Here is an 18,821-nt window from a genome sequence, read left to right on the forward strand (position 1 = left end):
AGAACATGCCCTGGCATTTTCGGGTCATAGTATAAGTGACCGTAAGATGAAAGCTGCCTGGTTCAAAATGCTTATACTGCGAATTCGTCTTCGACACTCGCGTTCTCGCTTCAAGAAGGGCTTGCGGCGCGAACCGGTCTTAATTGGCTCTGCGGGATAGCCAGGGGAACGGAACGGCTGATGGAGGCATGGCTGGCCGGCTGCTGACACGAAACGGCAAAGAATGCGGAACCGTGCATGTGCGAAAATGCGGCAGGTGTTCCAGTTATGCGATTCATTAAGAAGAACGAAGAGCTGAGCCAGAAGCACCCGAGAAATACCGCGTTTACTTATTCACAACAATTTTCTGCAGTATTAGGTAACACGTCGCAGTGCCCTGGGAATAGGCACAGGTGTTCGAAAATGAGGGGAGAGAAAAGAAGTGTGATCATAGCACCAATCGCACATAGTGGCAAGTTGGTCGAGTATATGCACAGCTCTTCGATAAAAGTTCCGCTTACCCCACGGATGCAGCTGTGGTGCTTGGTAAAAAACAGAAGGTGCTAAGTGTCCGCAGGTAGAAGCGCTCCCATGACGATTCAATGTAGACAGAGAAGCCCTCTCCTTATATTTAGGAGGCGGGGGGGGGGGAGATCAGCACCTTTTCTTTGAAATAAAACTGCAAGCTAAGAGCGCAATAGATCTAAGGAGAGAGCAGAAAAGGAATTTGCTTTATACATAGCCCTTGTAGGGTGAAGATAAATTAGTGCCTAGGAATGATGAAAAGAGGAGAAAAGTGAAAATAAATGGCGAAGGAGAAAAATATGTTATAGAGAGAGAAAAAAAGTTAACCAACTAGTGCAAGCTGAATGCACTGCGGCTGCATTGTGCGTGTCGCCCATATAACTTATATTGTCCTCAACGCCAGTAACACGCCAACATAACATTCAAGTATGGACGCTTAAACAGAGCCGCACTCGTTTGAGCTGTGGAAGGAATGGAATTGACTAGCACTCCACCTGGCTTACGTGTGGACGGGTACGCGTTACGTACGCAGCAGAATTTCAAAGGAGAGAAATAAAAAAAACACAAATAAAATGGGGGTCTGTTTTCGCGAATGAAAGTTTTATTAGAATAAGGCTCGCTAAATTGCTGAGGGGCTCGACTTTTGGGAACACGTGCTGTCATTAGCGAGGCTGATTTGAATAATACGTAAATGAGAGATTTCAACTAACACTTTAATGGCAACTCAAAGGGTTTTTCCTCTTAAAATGGGGATAAACTCGCAACGCTTGCGCGATATTTTAAGCAAAGGTGCTTGAATCTGCGCTGACGCGGTAGTTTTTTATATTGGCGAGGGTTAGGGTTCTACGGACTGTAAAAGGGCATCCTTCCAATATGTCTTGAAGAAAAAAAATCAATTTCAAAGAATTATTGTTCCTCTCGGCGCTTCAGTTAACTTGCGCTTCCCTATCACCGCCAGTGAACCTGCTTATAGTGACATGATCTTTCACGTTGCTTCCTATTTTGGTTTAACTCCGTCATAGTCTTCACGAAAGCTCGTGGTGAAACGGAAAGGTGGGGCGGGGATACGAGAGAATGCTTCATTCAACGGTTTCGTTGGATTGCCCCAAAGATATCCAGCTTGTTTTAGCTGCCTTTATTGCAGATGCAATTATTAAATGAATTCGCGAAAAGGAAGGTTCAGCGTTCTTAGCAGAATACCACCCCAAAGAAAACGATTATTCCGCGAAAATGGCTCAGGGTTCCTGCTTCGGTAACCAACTTAATAACGCTTTACCGGATAGTTAAGCGGGACGCTGGATTGACTTAAGAGAATTAGGGTTGACTTTGACGAATACGACTCGGGTTGACTTAGATTGGAGTTTACCTGAAGTATAGGCATCATTGCACAATTAAAGCAAGAAATATATATCAACAGGGATTGAATTGAAGAGAAGAACTGACAGACAACGGTGCCAACTTTCAACTGTTTATTGAGTTGAAAGTTGTGTCTATTATGCGTCTAGTTATGTTGTGAGACTATCTTGTTTGACAGCCTTTATAGATCAGCGTGGTTTCTGTGATTAGACAGTTGGAAGTTGGCGCCAATGTCGGTCAGTTGGTTTCTTCAATTCGTGCCCGTACTCTTCGCACCTTGTCTGTTTTTTTTTTTTTCTAAAGCAAGAAAATGCTTGCAGCGTGGCGAAATGTTCTTATTTTACACCGGTTCGCTTCCAGTATAGCTTACAACACAAACGATATATTTATTTTCGTTTTTTTTGCACTTTGAATATTCTTAATATTAAATGACAGTTTATCGTCTAGTACGTTATCGTCAAGTAGCTCGGTACCGTCATAAATCAAGGTATTCGGCCAATCCTGGCGTATGCCCTAGACATGTCGACATGCCTATATAGGAAGACACGTCACGCGTCTTCATTCGAGTGACATGTGTGCTTTGGGGGGTCACGATGGCATGGGTGCTTGTGCGTGCTGAACAGTGCATAGTACCATTAGGGTATGTGTTCGAAGTTTAACGTCCTAAAAACCACGATATGGTTAAGAGGAACGCAGTATAGTGAAGATCATCGGAAATTTCGACCTCCTGGAGTTCTTTAACGTGCACCCAAATCTAAGCTCATGGGCCCCTATTATTTTCGTCTCCACCGCAAACGCAGCCGCCGCCAAGATTCGGTCCCGCGACCTTTGGAGCAGCAGTCGACCACCATAGACCACTATAGACCACCGTGGCGGGATGCACGGTACTCAGGGATTCAACCGCGGCATCATTTCTTTTTAGTATAACGAGGTGGTGTATTTTCTCATTGTTATTCCTGTTAGGACTTGTATAATAATTGACAATTAGTTCATGTTATTGTTTGTATGGAAATCGTACGAATTCGTGTATGCAATTCTTTTATGCTCCCCTTACACAATGCCCTGTTGGGTCTGTAAGGTATTTTGTAATAAATAAATAAATAAATAAATAAATAAATAAATAAATAAATAAATAAATAAATAAATAAATAAATAATTGCTCGAGACAACGACGTCATGCTCTGATGAATCTCGTATCTATAAAGATAACGTTAATCTACGCATTCGAGTCAAAATTACGCTGGCATGACCCAAACGGGAGAAGCTGGAAACAAAGAGATCCGCGTCACTTATCCCTAAAAGTGTCCCGTTCCAATTTGTGAGTATTGTACTCATGCAATCATATTTTTCGCAATAAACATAATTGCCGATTGGCGTTCACCCTGAGATCTATGTGCTCTACTTTGTCCCGCCGGTATAGTTCGCGTTCTGCAATCAACCACTGTGGCTTCTTCTATTGAATTCCTCGGGCAAGCGTTCGGTCATCAGTGGACGAGAAAGGCGGGACACTTAACAAGAAAGATAATTTAATATGGAAAGATGAAATTGAGAAACAAGGAAACTATGACGCGTGCAAGCGATTCCGAAAAAGTTCGCTAATGATTTTAACCAAGGCGTGATCCTTCTGCAGAAATAAGTTCGCCGACCGCTGGACAGATGAGACGAGATTTCTGTTCGACGAATCGAATGGACATTGAGGTTGTCATTATTACTATACGTATGAGTCGGAACGCTCACAACGCAAGGGCGTCTTTTCACAATATCGAAGGAAGAAGCAGCGCTACTTCTTACGAAGGGACCGCATAGTGCCCGGGCATGGCTCCGAATAATACAGGACTAAAGTGGTTAGGTCGAGCAGCGGCTTACCGATTTCTCCTGTCGGCAGCTGTCGCCCGCACCGGCGCTGTCTGAATCTCATAAGCTCCTTTCGAGATTAGGCCGGGCCGACCGCGAAAGTATAAGACACTTATGTAATAATGCCGACTCGGGGTGCCAACACACGGCCAGTCCATCGAAGAGCCTGCAGCGGCGAATGATTCTCTTTTTTTTTCTTTTGCTCTAGAAGCTGAGAAAATAAGCGAATTCATACTGCGCGGAAAGAAGCGTGTCGACAGAGCCGTCTTTTTTTTTTCTGTTAGTGCAATCACGCCACCAACTTCCATTAGGTCACGTGAATTTAGATGGGTTTGTCAGTGACATTCTATTATCGGGAATCATTTGTAATGCATCAGTTGCACGTGCATCATTTACATTTTTACATAAAGAAAAAACGCATATTAAAAGAATTCCAGTCACGTGACGGCTCGTTATTAAATAATAAAAAAAAGAAGATTGCTAGAAAAGGCCGAAAAAAGAAAGTTCCAGATGAATACATAAATGACTGAAAAGATTAAGGCTTGATTACTGCTCCGAATGCACATTGAGCAACGTTTTACACTATCGAGCTATCTTTTCGTTCGCTTCATCCCGCGAAAACGGGTAGGCTGGCGTCGTGATGCTTTAATGTCGAATACAAATCCCTTTAAAAAAGGAAACTCAAGTAACCAAGTATATATGCTGTCATCAGATCAGTGCTCAGTGATGCAAATCGAAGATTGTCATTAGCCTACTTTTCGACGTTCTCGATAGCGTACATTGGTTCGAGCCGTCTAACTTTTCTTTAATATTTTGCCTGTAGCTTCCAATTGCTTTGAAGCTTTCATTAGTGTTCATCGCAAAATAGTGGATTGCGTCTGGGCAGGATTTCGCAAATTCTTTCATTTTTCCTCTAAGCACTCGCTATTCAGTGCTCAAACCTATCTTCCTCCTTTTCTATCCTTTCACTTACTCAGCAAGCCTTGGTATATCTCCTCGTCATTTATAGCTCTTCGCCTGCTGTAGGAACATTTAAAAGTGCGGATGTACTCGTTTTTCAAACGTGTGTAGTTACAGTTTAGTGGCCCCTTGTCGACCCAATTTTATGTCCTTTTTATTTTATTTCACTCAGAGTACTAATAGCTGTAGTTGATATGCTATACGATGCGAACTGCATCGTAAAATTGTTTGTAATAATGAAGTAATGGTCGAGATGAAACAGGCGGTATACATATAAAGAAAACTAGATAAGAAACAAGAGCTGCCTTTGAGATTAAGCTTTTTTTTAACACATTCTGAATAAACATACGATTCAATGGAGAAAACAAAAAAAGAATGGTTGTTTGTAAGTGAGCTTTAAAAAAAGTTGCTTGGAGAGGAGCTGTTTAGAAAGCCGTACTGCTGCTTGCTGACAGCGATCAATCGAACGTCTTGAAAAGACTGCATATGTGTTTCGTGTTTATCAAAAAGGCGTTAGAGGCTGTTCGAAAAAAAGAAGGAAGCATTTGGAGCATGTCTGCTACACTGCTCCAGAGTTGAGAAAGAAAAGAAAGAGAAAAAGAAAGAAAGAAAAAAAGAAAAAAAGAAAGAACGAAAGAAAGAAAGAAAGAAAGAAAGAAAGAAAGAAAGAAAAAAAAGAAAGAACGAAAGAAAGAAAGAAAGTAAGAAAGAAGAAAAGAAAGAAAGAAAGAAAGAAAGAAAGAAAGAAAGAAAGAAAGGAAGAAAGAAAGAAAGAAAGAAAGAAAGAAAGAAAGAAACGCTGTCTTTTTTGCTGCATAATCTTTGGTCGGAACGGCTTAAAGTAGCCACACCACGAAATTTAAAGCTAGTCAGCCCAATATATTCATCATCAGCAAATCGCGCGAATCTGACGTTCGTTTGAAAGATATCTTCACAGAACACTACTCGTGGCAGGACGCGCTGCATTTAGCTTCGTGCATGAGCTATACTAGCACTACTTGCTCGTTGAAATGACTCCACTGCCTTTTACCCTTGATGTCTTCATGTCCACGCCTCATCCTGTAAACAACGTCACGTTTACCACGTCGTAATTGAACGTCAAGTCTAGGTGACCCTATTTGAATGTTTGTCAGAAGTACTTGAGCTACTTCCCGCACCTAATTGGCAAGGAACAAGTGAATTCACACTGAACCGATTGGGAGGTTATCAAAATAACATTACTGCGATCGAATGTTTCATTCAGTTTTCTGAAACTAAGATTCATCACGAATAATCGTTATTTTTATCAAACGTGTTAGATAAGAAAATGGTGCATAATATATATAGTTCCAGATGCTCCTTTTTTATCTTATACATATGTATATACATATACATATACATATACATATGTAAATTTGCAAGATGAACTTACCCGTAACCGTGAAGCAACGCAACATTCATACACGAAGGCATCTGTTCACAAAAAGAATGCTAACAAGTCATAAACAATAACTTTTTTGTCTAATCGACGCAATACGTTCAACTAGAATTTAAAAATTTTTTAAGCATTGGTATACATATGATCCGCCCGACTCTTAGCCGATACCTTTGGCCATTCATGCCAGGGGCATCATTTCACTTCCCTCTAAGCCATCCAGTGGTCTACACTTACCCCACAACAGCTCACGCACAACAGTTTTTGCGTCTTATGTGGACAGGACCTAGTGATTTTACATCGCCGTTGAAAGCATGCGTACATCGTATTAGTGAGGCTACAACAGCAAAATTTTAGTTACTACTCGGCAGCAGTTTTGGCTGGTCGCCATCTTACCCCGTTTAGGCTGCCACTCTCACTCCCAAAACGATATTACTAGTCACTTCACACACAGCAGTAATAATTTTTTTAATTATTATTGACGCAGTCAGTGTCTGCTTAGTTTTAAGTTGGCTAGCCTGCTTTCCTATAATGATACGCCCAGAATCAATATTTCTTTGCTTATGGGCCCCGATTCCTTTCTTTCATGCCTTTTTTGTCTAAGCAATAAAGCGATATCAACCATGGAACCACTGGCACTGGCGTGGCCGGACGTAATAATGATTTGCAAGTCTTTACTCGCGAAAGCCAGGGTATGGTTAAAAGGCACGCCACAATGAAAATTCAGACGATGGGGCTTTTTTTTTTTTTACATGCGCATACATCGCATCGTAGTGACCGTACACGCGAGCCCCTATACCGTTTAGCCTCATCGAAATGCGACCCCCACCGTCGTCTTTGAACCTACGACCTTCATCAGATCAGCAGCCGCGTTCGGCGGGCAGATTTCATGGCAAAGCGCAATAGAAATAGCTAATTGCTCCTCTATTAGAGTACGCTGTGCTCGAAATAGGCTCACCCCACCCTTTTTTTTCTGAACGCTAGTTGATTGATATGTGGGGTTTAACGTCCCACAAACTACCATATGATCATGAGAGACGTCGTAGTGGAGGGCTCCGGAAATCACGATAAACGTCGCAGAGCTCGCGCTAAAACTCTACACCTATGTTACGGCGCCGAACCAGACGCCGTATGGGTAGACGCAGCCTGCGTGGGTGATGAAGCGGTCGCTGCCGTGGTGGATCACAATCTCTCTCCCATAGGTACACATACACTCCCTCCAGACACGTCCCCCGAAGCTGCAGAGGAAGCTGCCATTGCCTTAGCAATCGTAAACACAGAAGCACGGTACGTCTTATCAGATTCCAAAACCGCAATCTTAAATTTTGCACGAGGCCGAGTTCACGTCCCTGCTTTTTGCATACTGGATTCGCCCGCTGCAACCCCGCCCCGTCAAGTGGAGTTGATTTGGGTGCCCGCGCACTGCGGGAATCCTGGAAACGAGGCCGCCAACCTCTTAGCCCGAGGTTCTTTAAACCGGGCTCCCGCGGCCTCCGATCTGGGATTCACGAAGGACCGCGCGCACACTTTCAACGAGCTGACTCAGGCCTATAGGGCAGCACGTCAGCTATATCCCCCACCGCACAAGTCCCTGAGCAACCGACAGGCAACCCTCTGGCGCCAGCTACAAACTCACACTCTTCCCTCTCCTCTCATTCTATCGCACTATCACCCCCTTTTCCTCACCTCAGCCTGTACCCTTTGCCCTGAACCTCATGCTTCTGCTATACACATCCTTTCTCACTGCCCGGCGGATCCTCCCCCGCGGGCCCTAGAGCACCTAAAGACTTGGGAGGATTGGGAGACCCTACTGCGCTCAGAGGACCCGGTTGAGCAGGCCATGGCGGCCGACCGGGCTGCCAGCGTCATGGACCACCACCAAATGAACGCTTGAGCGCAAAGGGGTCGTGCGGGGGCCCGGGAGCCTGCGTGCTCCAAACTCCTCTGTTGAATAAAGTTTTTCTCCTCCTCCGGAAATTTCGACCACCTGGGTTTTTTTAACGTTCACCCAAAGTTTAGCTCACGGGCCCACAACATTTCCGCCTCCATCAGAAATGCAGCCGCCGCAGCCAGGATTCGAACCCGCGACCTGTGGGTCAGCAGCCGAGTACCTTAGCCACTAGACCACCGCGGCAGGGCTTTCTAAACGCTAAAAAAAAAAGTGTTCCGTTGTGACTTGTACGCTTGCATGACGAGGCTCAGTACTCTGCGCGCGTTTGCCTAAATACTTTGACACGTGTCACAATGTATTCTAACGCTCGTTGTCACTGTGCATGGTCGTGCACGTCTTGCAATAGCTGGTACCTAAGTTACGCATACTGAGAAGCCGCTCCTGATCATTTAGGGCGTTCCTCTCTTCGTTGCCGGGCTCCAGTGAGTGGCCTTTCACGGCGTTTTTTGGTGCCGCTTCGCGAATGCTTGCACACACGCTGCACATTCAGTTCATTCAAGTGCCTTCTTTGCTTTTTCAATCTGCGCTACGTTGATTCTCTAATCCTTCTTATCCGATTACCCATCCTCGAGCTGGACAGTCAACTAGAATGAGCAGATTAACCTGCACGTCCATCCTTGGCGCACACGACTACCGTTCACGCACCTTTACGCCCTGCTTCTTTTTATATATTTCTATATTTTTCAAGTCATCTAAGTTAGGGGACGCAGAAAGATGGCCCGTGTAATCTTCCACGATAACTATCCGGATTAACTTAAAAACGCCTAAGAAGTAATGCACAGCTAGATAAAACGTAGAAAAGTAATTAACACTACATTACAGCTAAACTTAGGGAACTTATCTTAATATTCATGCAGATAAGGAGCACTCCCACGAAGTCTTCTGCGGGAGGCGTGCGTTGGTCGCGCGTGTGCACTGAAAAGGACGAAACAAAGGAATGAGGCGGGCGCTGTGTTCGACATGTGCTGTGAGAATTGTAGCTGGCCATGCGTTTCCAGCCGCCGCGGCGGTACAGTGGTTATGGTGATCGATTGATTTTCCGAAAATCGCGTGTTCGATACAGAAGCGGAATGCTAGAGGACCTTGTGCTTAGAAAGTAAGTGCACGTTAAATGAGCCGGAGTTCCCGGTCTTACAAATGTTCTATACGCTACGGTACGTCTCATAATCGTAGCGTGCCTTTGACTCGTATTATTATTACACGCCTCTCTCGCCTACAAAGGCATGCGCCTATGGAATATAGCGACTAGAACATCAGGCTTCTGTGCTTGATGTGCCCAGTTCGAGCGCGGCGTTCGCGCCATCTGAAGATCAACAAATGAAACTGCAGCACTCAGTTCCCCAGAACACTCGTCACTGCTGTTTGTTGTACAAATAATAATAATAATAATAATAATAATAATAATAATAATAATAATAATAATAATAATAATAATAATAATAATAATAATAGGATCAGGGAAGACACATTACACACAGTGCCATGGCTTTGTAGGCACGGTGTCGCGCTGCTAAGCTGAAGGACGCGGGTTCGATTCACGATTTTTGGCCATGGTTGCTGGATTTAGACGTGTAATAACACCCGTGCACTAATGGTTAGTTGCGCGTTAAAGAATTTCACGGTTGATATTAATATTAACGGCGTACCTCGTGATCGCATCGTAGTCATTGCACGTAAAACCACAGCACTTATTGTTACTAATACAGGAGGTCCATGAGCTACTGTGCAATCGGCCCACAGACAGTCGAACTAAAATGTGTTCTTGCTTGTTTTAATTTAGCGGGCTTATATAGTTTAGCACGCATTTAGAATCACGGTGATGAAACAGGCGCTGTCAAACTGTGACCCAAGAACATAACTCTTCATTAGACGTTAACCTTTGCCCAGTAAAAAAAGCAGCACTTCATACCCAATAAACAACAACTTTTACGACGAGAAACGCCACCGGTCGTCGAAACTTGACGTGATATGTCGAGTGTTCATTATACGAATCCATGACTCGTGATGTAACCCAGACCAGTAATTGAAAAAAATGCTCCTTGGATTGCGTGATCTCTACTTCTCAAGTTTGTCACGGCACATGTTCTTTCTGTCGGGGCCTTATCAGTCCTGCGCAACCTTTTTATTTTATGCTTCATGTGAGCTATTTTTCTATTTATCCGTGGATTTATTCGTTTTTTTTTTTACGCGAGTGTGTATGAAGTCGTCTGAAGAGTGCCTAATAATATCTTTAAAACCTTTCCAGAGCTGTTCAATGAACTCCTGTTTTCATGCGTTCTCAAACTCGCCAAGCGACATTTCTCAAAAGTCCAGGGTGGCCGTATCATCAGCACGACCGTAATCTTTGATATGTGCATACACATGACGCTTCTCTCGAAAGCCGGTATCAAAAACACGTCAATCACAACCATTTTGTGGTCTCGTATGCCGTCATTCGAAACGGCATAATACGTCACTTTAGTTGATATGAAAACCAAGTCTAACGATGCTTGTGACATATATAGGAGTCATTTATGTGCAATCTTTTACGATTTGTGTGAAGTGATGAGAAAACATTAGCTCTAATAACCCATCAGCACTACGGGTTCCCACATGACGAGTTGAAAAGCTTGCCCGATTTATATGCGGTAAATTAAAGTCGCCAGCCATCATCAGTTTTGAGGTTTCATTTACATGATCACACAAAAACGTATTTCATTCTAAACACTCGGGTGGACTTCCGGGTGGTCTGTAAACGGCTCCAATGAGATGCGTATAGTTAGCGTGATTCACTTTGCACCACACAGTTTATGGTAAGTGGCAATGTGCTACAATGACAATGTAAGCTGAATTAATAAACTGGGCAGTTAACTACGCTAACAGGCTTACGTGAATAACGTAACCAGTACTGTTGTTTAATTTCAGTTATACTGCCGGGAGTGAGACCAAAAATGTTCCACCTCGAGGTTAAGAGCTTAAGCCTAACTATGGTGGCCCGGCGATAAGAAACTGCGCAGTTGGCAACGTCCCCAATGTGAACAACAGACGTAGTACATGTGCATGTGGTTGGAACATGCAAATGTGGCAGGCGTTACGAAAGGGTGTTCTGCCACCAGAAAGCTTCTGTCGTAAGGCGGGACAAAAGTCATTTCTTTAAGTGCACTGCTTAGAGGAACTGGCGAGAGTTTCATCTGAGACAAGACGTTTGAGTCTCAAGAGAATAATGTCGCAACGGCGTCGCCAAGTGGTACGACCGGATTTCGCCACAGCCGCTGACAAACTGCGGACGAAAGGGAAATAAATATAGCGCGCACATACAATAGCTGAATAGGGCAGCGTTTTCTGGTGTGTGACCGACGAGAAGACTGCGGCTACAGACGTTGCGGAAATGCACATTTCCGTTGAGTAGGGAAACGGAATTTCATTTGAAGATGAGACTTGTGCCTGCCGTGCAACTAAGGCCGTATAGCCTCGAGCTTGTATATGCTGTGCCGACATGTTGCGCAAATGTTTTTGAACATGCAGCAGATCAAAGGTCGGCCGTTTCAATGCACGAACATTTAGAACACCAATGAAGGCTGAATGGCAGACTTCGAGCAAAGGGCATGCCAGTCGCAACGTTAAGGGTAAGTAAGCCACAAAAGCCTGTGGCCATAAGGCGGGCATAGTAATGCTGACATTAATTTAGGAAAGCAGGAAAAGTGGCTGTGCAAAAGTAGTCACCACTAATTCTCAGCAGGAATACATACTGCATCTATAAAAAATGATAACGTATGCAAATAAAGGACTACGATGCGGAGCGGTTTGAGAAATCCATCGTAAAACATCGCCTCGGTTTACGTACGATCCATTTTGGTTCTTTTTCAGACGGCTGTTTAATTTGTAGTCGTATGTATGTATGTATGTATGTATGTATGTATGTATGTATGTATGTATGTATGTATGTATGTATGTATGTATGTATGTATGTATGTATGTATGTATGTATGTATGTATGTATGTATGTATGTATGTATGTATGTATGTATGTATGTATGTATGTATGTATGTATGTATGTATGTATGTATGTATGTATGTATGTATGTATGTATGTATGTATGTATGTATGTATGTATGTATCGTGCAGTGGATCGAACGCGCCAAGTGTTGGCATAGGTGTGCTAGAGGCACTTTCCGAAGAGTGAGCTCCTTCGCGAGACAAGAGTGCCACATATGGTACATTCCAGAAGAAGCAGGGCGGGGTCACATGCCGTAAACTTCCAACTGCGTATGCTATACGTCACCGTGTCCCTGATTATCGAGCGATGAAATAAAACTGCATTACTACGTTTGTCGTGAGCTACAGTGCGAAGCTTGCTTGTAACTCGGTTGCACGCCGCGTATACGTTTCGGCGATGACGCAACGACCGTTGACTCCGCCTCCACGGTTATACGCCGCGGTCGGCAGTGCGTCACGCTGACGTCAGTAATAGAGGGCACTAATAACGACCAAGTTTCTGAGATTTGCCATCACTCGCGAGTCGCATCTGCGCCCTATTGGTCCATCTGCTGTGCAATATCGGGTCTACAGGAAGTCGAGGGAAAGGGCTGGTGGGTGGTGTCTCGAATAAACGAAGCAAAATGCGCACATCACCTAAGCCTAAATTTTCTCTGAATGTTAATCTAAGCCTTCGTGTCGACAAATCATCTTTCGGCGCTGTCTTTGAGTGAGCCTCAGGTGAGTATTATTCCAATTTGTCTACAGAAGAAGCCGTTAGGTATGCTGCATCCATGGCGTAGTGCCGACTGTGTGAGTAGGGCACTAACGTAGTACTTTATGGGTATGTGGGTATGCTAATAGTGACGCGTTAATAGTTGTTCCTAAACGAATTTTTAATGCGTATGTCTTAGTATTACTACACGCTTAGGCGTGGTACTTCCGTATCATCAGTAGGCATCCAAGTGTCAGTTGTGGGCATGCATGTCTGCTTCGCAATTTTCACGTGCCAAATAGCCTGCTGCTCATCATTGGGGACACTGTTGCAATCATCTTACTCTTGGAATGCCGTGAGGCACAGGATGCCCTGTCTCGAAAACTCGCGAGAAACCATCCATTTGTCTGAAGTAGAAACGATAACGTTCTCCCGCATGCATAAACGAGCTCACTTGGCAGTATATCCACGACAAACACTCCACGCTTGAAGAGCACTAGACCGAACTCTATAAAGCTAGCAATTATCTAATGAACGGACAGCAAACAACAAAAATTTTTTGACATATTTCACGCACGATAACGAATCCGTTGATGAACGGACTGATCTCATGTTGTTTATTGAACAAGTGATCGCGTTGAAGTTGGTAAGGATGAACATTGTTTTTCTCATCGTTTCCTCTCCTGAACAATAGGATGACAGTGAACCGAATGCGGGCACTAGCGAAGGCGGGCTGGAAGTCGATAGACATAACTTTAAGGCCTAAGAACATGGCTTTAAGGCCTTCATGGCCTACGAATTAGAACGTCGACAACGATGTTTGAATTAGAAAGCGAACACGCTCACGACTTTTCATTACACATCGCGAGGAACATGTGTTATTCAGCACAGCGTCTCCGTCGATGATGAGAAGACAGAGCCGAGTCGATGCCGAAATGGGTTGATACAGCTTTGACCTCCATGCTCCGCCCACGCTACGCACAGGAGAGAAGCCAAAGCGACGGATACGACTTCTAGTATGAGTGAAATCAGGAATACCCATTTATCGGTCTTCTTGTCGGCCGATACAATGGCATAGATGTATATGACGGCACTTCTCTCAAACTATAAAATCTGCGAATCGACATCAAGAGGGTGAAATATTGCGGAAGGAACAGTGTTAACAGCCAGACCAAGGCCTCGAATTAATGGAAGGCCGAGTTTTAAGCCTAGTTGCAAGCACAAATGTAGTATGCAAATACGGCACGATTCAGTGTTACGTATATCAAACAGCGCTGCGTCGCACTGTGCAGGGTAAGCAGGCATGTAGACAATGATTGAAATAAGTACAAAGAAGAAACCAGCTTTATTAGCGTTAGCAGAGATCGACCTGCCTGAGTAGCACGTTTGTACATTAAAAGTAACCACTATTTCAGTCCTACAAGTCACCGTCCCGTCGAGACAGAACAGCACTTCCTATAATTTCTATCAGTTCATCTGCTCTTCTGAACACTTTCTATATAGAAAACAGAAATGGGTGACAATATTCCCGATCCTATTCTGCGGACAATTAAGATTTATGCGTACACCAATACATGTAATTGCGCAAATTCTCAAAAGCTGGGTGACATAGCAGCCGCGATAACCTCTACTCATCACTTCATTAAGCTCTTGCTCAATGACCACAGCATCCTAAACAGGAGCTAAGCCGCGTCGGTTTTTTAGAAGCTTCCAGCTAACTAGCTGCTCTCAACTATGTGGTCGACTTTTGAGCCATGTTTAAGTTAGAGACATGATTGAACTAGAATTGCAGATTTATTTATCAAGGCTGTGATTATTGTAATGATCAGGATTGAGCTTATCGTCACGGTTTCCAAGATAATCTGCGATATTGTTCTTCAATAACGTCAATAGCTGCGGTTGCGTCTTTCAGGCAGATTAGACCTCTTCTTCGAGAATGTATCCTGCTCGGACAATGTTCCTGAAGGCAGTGTGGAAACGAATACTGGTGAGCGGTATTATCCGCGTTTGATTTGAGGGCTCAGTTTGTGACACCCGCCACACCGTTACAATGCTGCATGCCCATTTTTTTCCCTTGTCTTGTATTTGTCTACATTACGCATTTCTTCTACAGCGTCCGCATGAACTGACTCGACATGCAAGGGGTGCGAAGTGCTCACACTTTTACGAAAAAATACAAGACGTAAACATCGGGTCTAGAGAGGTACGTTTCACGCCTGTGTAACCGCGCATAACATACAAGTTACATGAAGGCAGTTACCAAGCTCAATGTTTCACATGTGGCAAGCACCCATGTTTCAATATGCCTTGGTTTAGAATGTCACCCTTGCAAGCCTGCAGGTATAGACCTTCCATGACGCATCGGATTATTTAGAGTTTTGCTTCTCTGAACCGTAGGTCGCAATTCAAATGATTGGCTCCGGTGACAAAGACTCTAGAAGAATGCGAAAGTGCCTTTCTGGCATTTTCAAAACACCTCAAAAAAGCTGTAGCAGCTCAGCGTCTCTTAGAGTTCATGCGCCATATTGACACGTTAAGCACGCACATTGAATGTATAACAATTCTTAACAGCGCACTGTATGAAACAAAAGAAATAACAAAAACATGCGGTGCACTTACCACTTCTGATGAGAAGTTTCGCCCCAAGTCACTGTTCTTGCCAATTGCTAACGTTGAATGAATTTCCCATATGCCACAGCGGCACTGTCGCTGTCGTCTAAAGGTTATGGACAGCGTGAAATAACGCTCGTTTGTTGAAAATATTTGCTTGGCAATAATGTGTATCCGTTATTCGTTTTATTTACGTCTACAAACTCGATGCGTCAACTCGGTTGCCTAAAGACCGCCTACAGGTTTGATGAACGTCCTACCCGTGTACACAAAGTTAAGATAATCACATGAACCATTGTAAAGGAAGGCCGTCAGTTAATGCCATCAGTTTTCTGGTCATCGTGAAGATTGCAGCGTGCAAAATTTGCACCACTTTCGCGTTACGGCACGTGCCAGGGGCATTCGAGAACCGTTCGTTGGCGGCAAGCTACGGCTTCTTTGAACGTCAACCGGATAGACGTTTAAGCAAGGAATAGGAAAAGATTGTTTCTCTTTCTGCTCTCTTTGATACTGCGGCAGGTAGATTTCTTATTTTCTCCGATGACGACGCGCCTCTTTCCTTGTGCCTGTCAGTTTCGGCCTTATCGGCCACATCCAGCCGTCACCTCCCAACCCCCCTCAATCGCGCCTCTTGTAAGAGTTTTTCCCATTACGACCCCTGCATTCACAGACGGGACCAGTCTCTTATATCGGCATCCAGATAAACGCCACGGATTCCCTTTCTCGGTAGACGAGGAAAAAGAAAAAACTCACCCATTGTCGTCGTGCAGTCAAGCGTCCCGTCCGAGGATCAACGTGAGGAAAACTTCCCGCCGTGGGGCTCCTTATATCGGACCGCGGGACGGCCCGCCCGCCCGCGCGCCCGTCACGTGACCCGTTGACGTCACGCGATCCCTCCTTCCTGACCCACTGCGCCACTCGAGACCCGCCGTGCCCTCCCTGCCTCCCGATTTTCCGCCTCTCTCTCGGACTCGATCTCTCCCCATCTTCCCAATGCGATCCTCCCGTCCCGTCCCGGACCACTCCGCTGACAACGACAACAAATACTGCGAAACAGCCGCGCTTCCCACGCAGTTCTGGAGGAAAAGCTCACGAGCCCAACGTCTAGCTCTTCCTTTTCAGTTTCACAATTTTACTCCCGTCCCCTTTCGTCTATTCCTTCCACTCTCTCTCTATTTCTCTTTCTCGCTATCTCCTTCGTAGTGTCGCGAACGCCAGATATTTTGGCGCAAATGTCGGCCGTCAAGGCGTGTCGGATTTCGCTGAGCAGCGTGGGTCACGGGAGTAAATTATCGTAAGAGCAAGACAGCGAACTCACGAGGAATGTACGCACGTTCGATTCTTCGAACATGAGGAGTCCATCGGAGTCGTGGGAATAATATTCAGTTAACGCAAAATCTTGTTGTGCTAAACCTTAAAAACAATGAAATGAACCTCGTGTCCTAAATATGGGTTTTACATAATTACGCGCATACAGTGGAATATACACGAAAGTTTTTAAGACAGCTTGGAGCTGTTGGCGGCGTAGAATCAGTGGGACAGAGAAACTGCTAGAGGACTGACGTAAGGTGATATTGACGTTTAACAGGCGCGCTGAGACTGACAATGCAACGTAAAGGCTTTCTGGCAATGTAGATACATATATGGCTCGATCGTCCGAGCCATACCACTGAGTTCAGAATAGAATGAATCTGCGCTATTAACCAAGCGTCCCTTTTTCTTGTACGTGTATGCATAGAGTTCACTTTTTTTTTCGTGCTATCATCCAATGAGCGCCAGCTTCATGAAATAGGCGTATTATGCGATCGGAATCATCATCCTCATCTATTTCTTTCGCAATGAGACAGTTCAAATTAGACAGAGACAATATACGTAAACATATCTTCATTTTTACTTAAACAGGCTTCTCTCAACGAGATCCAACCTTTTGCCAGGATATGTTAGGCTAACATTATTCGTTTATCAAAGCAGAAGAATTCGGTCAAGCAATTCATAAATTCACGAGGGGAACATATTCGTATTCAACGGAGGAAAATGAAATCTGTAAGTAATAGGCTGCTGGGCACTAGACCGGACGAGAATTGGTTGCGAAATTTCGTTCCGCGGCAAGCAACATAGTCATGAGAACATTACAATCCTGCATTTCTGTGTTCCCCACCCTCAGAATAAAATTACAAAAACAAAGACAAAAGCTTCAGCCAGGAGTAGGCTCCCTTCGAAATCCAGCGCAATCCCCGCAGGGGCGCCTGCGCAAGTAGGCGTTTGGTGTGTAGCGACACCACGGACCCGAGCTAACGGGGGAGTTTTGACTCCCTCCCACGCCTAGCCGTGCGTGGCTTTGCCGTGTCCGGGGAAAAGGGGATCCTGGGGGTTGAGCCGACGCTGGGTGATTGGACCTTAAAGGCCCCCCGGCAGAGGCAACACACCCCTTTGGCCCCGGCTTCACGTAGACGGCACCCCTGGGCTGACCCACCCAGGGGAAATCGGCAGTCGCCTTTTCCTATTTCTCTCTCTCTCTACATCTTAGTCTTTTCTCGTCTTTAAATCTATCCTGTCTTCTTCTCTCTTCTATTTACTTCCGATTTTTCCTGGCGGCAAGGGTTAACCTTGTGTATGTGCTCTGTCTTGGGCACAATACATTTGGTTATAGCGGCTGTGTACAGCTGACGTTGACATGCCTCATATATATTTAGGACTTGTCACGTCCCCGTGTTGGGCTCCATGGTGGGCGGCTGGCATGGCTGCCGAACTCACATTTAGTTTATGGCTTTCTCTTCTCTCCCTCCATTGCATGATCGTCCTCTCCCGAAGAGAGGGCGCACCGAAGACTTTTGCAAGTATTTCAGCAAACCGAAAGAAACCTTTCCCCGCTACCATGTAATTCATTGTGAAACTGCTGAAAAGAACGCCAGAACTATTTCGCCTTTCGTTGTTTCCAAATGCCTCACCACTACACTTGGACCAGGTTACCAGGCTACAAGAATGGCCAGTGGGGATCTCCTCCTCGAGGTAAAAAGTCAGAGCCAGTACGAAAACCTCTCAAAACTAGAATCGTTTGGAAACATACCTATCTCAATTACACCACACCGCTCACTCAACACTTCCCGAGGCGTTGTATCTGACCAAGACTTGCTTGACCTGACTGAAGGTGAGCTCCTCGAGGGCTGGAAGGACCAGCAGGTGACACAAGTGCAAAGAATCAAAATTAGGCGTGATAAGAAGGAAATCCCAACAAAACACATAATTGTGACATTTTGCACCAGCACCCTGCCTGAACATCTCGAAACAGGATACTTGAAGTTGAATGTGAGACCTTACATTCCCAACCCACGACGTTGCTTCAAATGCCAACGTTTTGGTCACGGCTCTCAGAGTTGCCGCGGCCAACTCACCTGCGGAAAGTGTGCCACCACAGGACACGCTACGGACGAGTGTAAGGTGGAGGATGGGGCCCACTGCGCAAACTGCGATGGTGCCCATCCCGCATACTCTCGAACCTGT

The 18,821-nt window shown here is 44.9% G+C and overlaps 1 protein-coding gene across 4 annotated transcripts in view; it reads right to left on the bottom strand.

The window, feature by feature from the left end:
• The window catches only part of LOC119159713 (uncharacterized), a 60,057-nt gene that overhangs the window by 23,728 nt on the left and 17,508 nt on the right, over window positions 1-18,821 (bottom strand). The window contains exon 1 of one of the 4 annotated variants that reach the window (XM_075890023.1): window positions 16,074-16,210. The exons of 2 other annotated variants lie outside the window; for them this stretch is intronic. In XM_075890023.1, the coding sequence (XP_075746138.1) occupies window positions 16,074-16,077 (4 nt within the window). In that variant the 5' untranslated portion in view covers window positions 16,078-16,210. Of the gene's footprint in view, window positions 1-16,073; window positions 16,211-18,821 lie in introns of those variants that run through there. One more of the 4 variants, XM_075890027.1, reaches the window with a different exon arrangement.

This window comes from Rhipicephalus microplus, chromosome 1, assembly GCF_043290135.1.
Source record: "Rhipicephalus microplus isolate Deutch F79 chromosome 1, USDA_Rmic, whole genome shotgun sequence".
Lineage (NCBI taxonomy): Eukaryota > Metazoa > Arthropoda > Arachnida > Ixodida > Ixodidae > Rhipicephalus > Rhipicephalus microplus.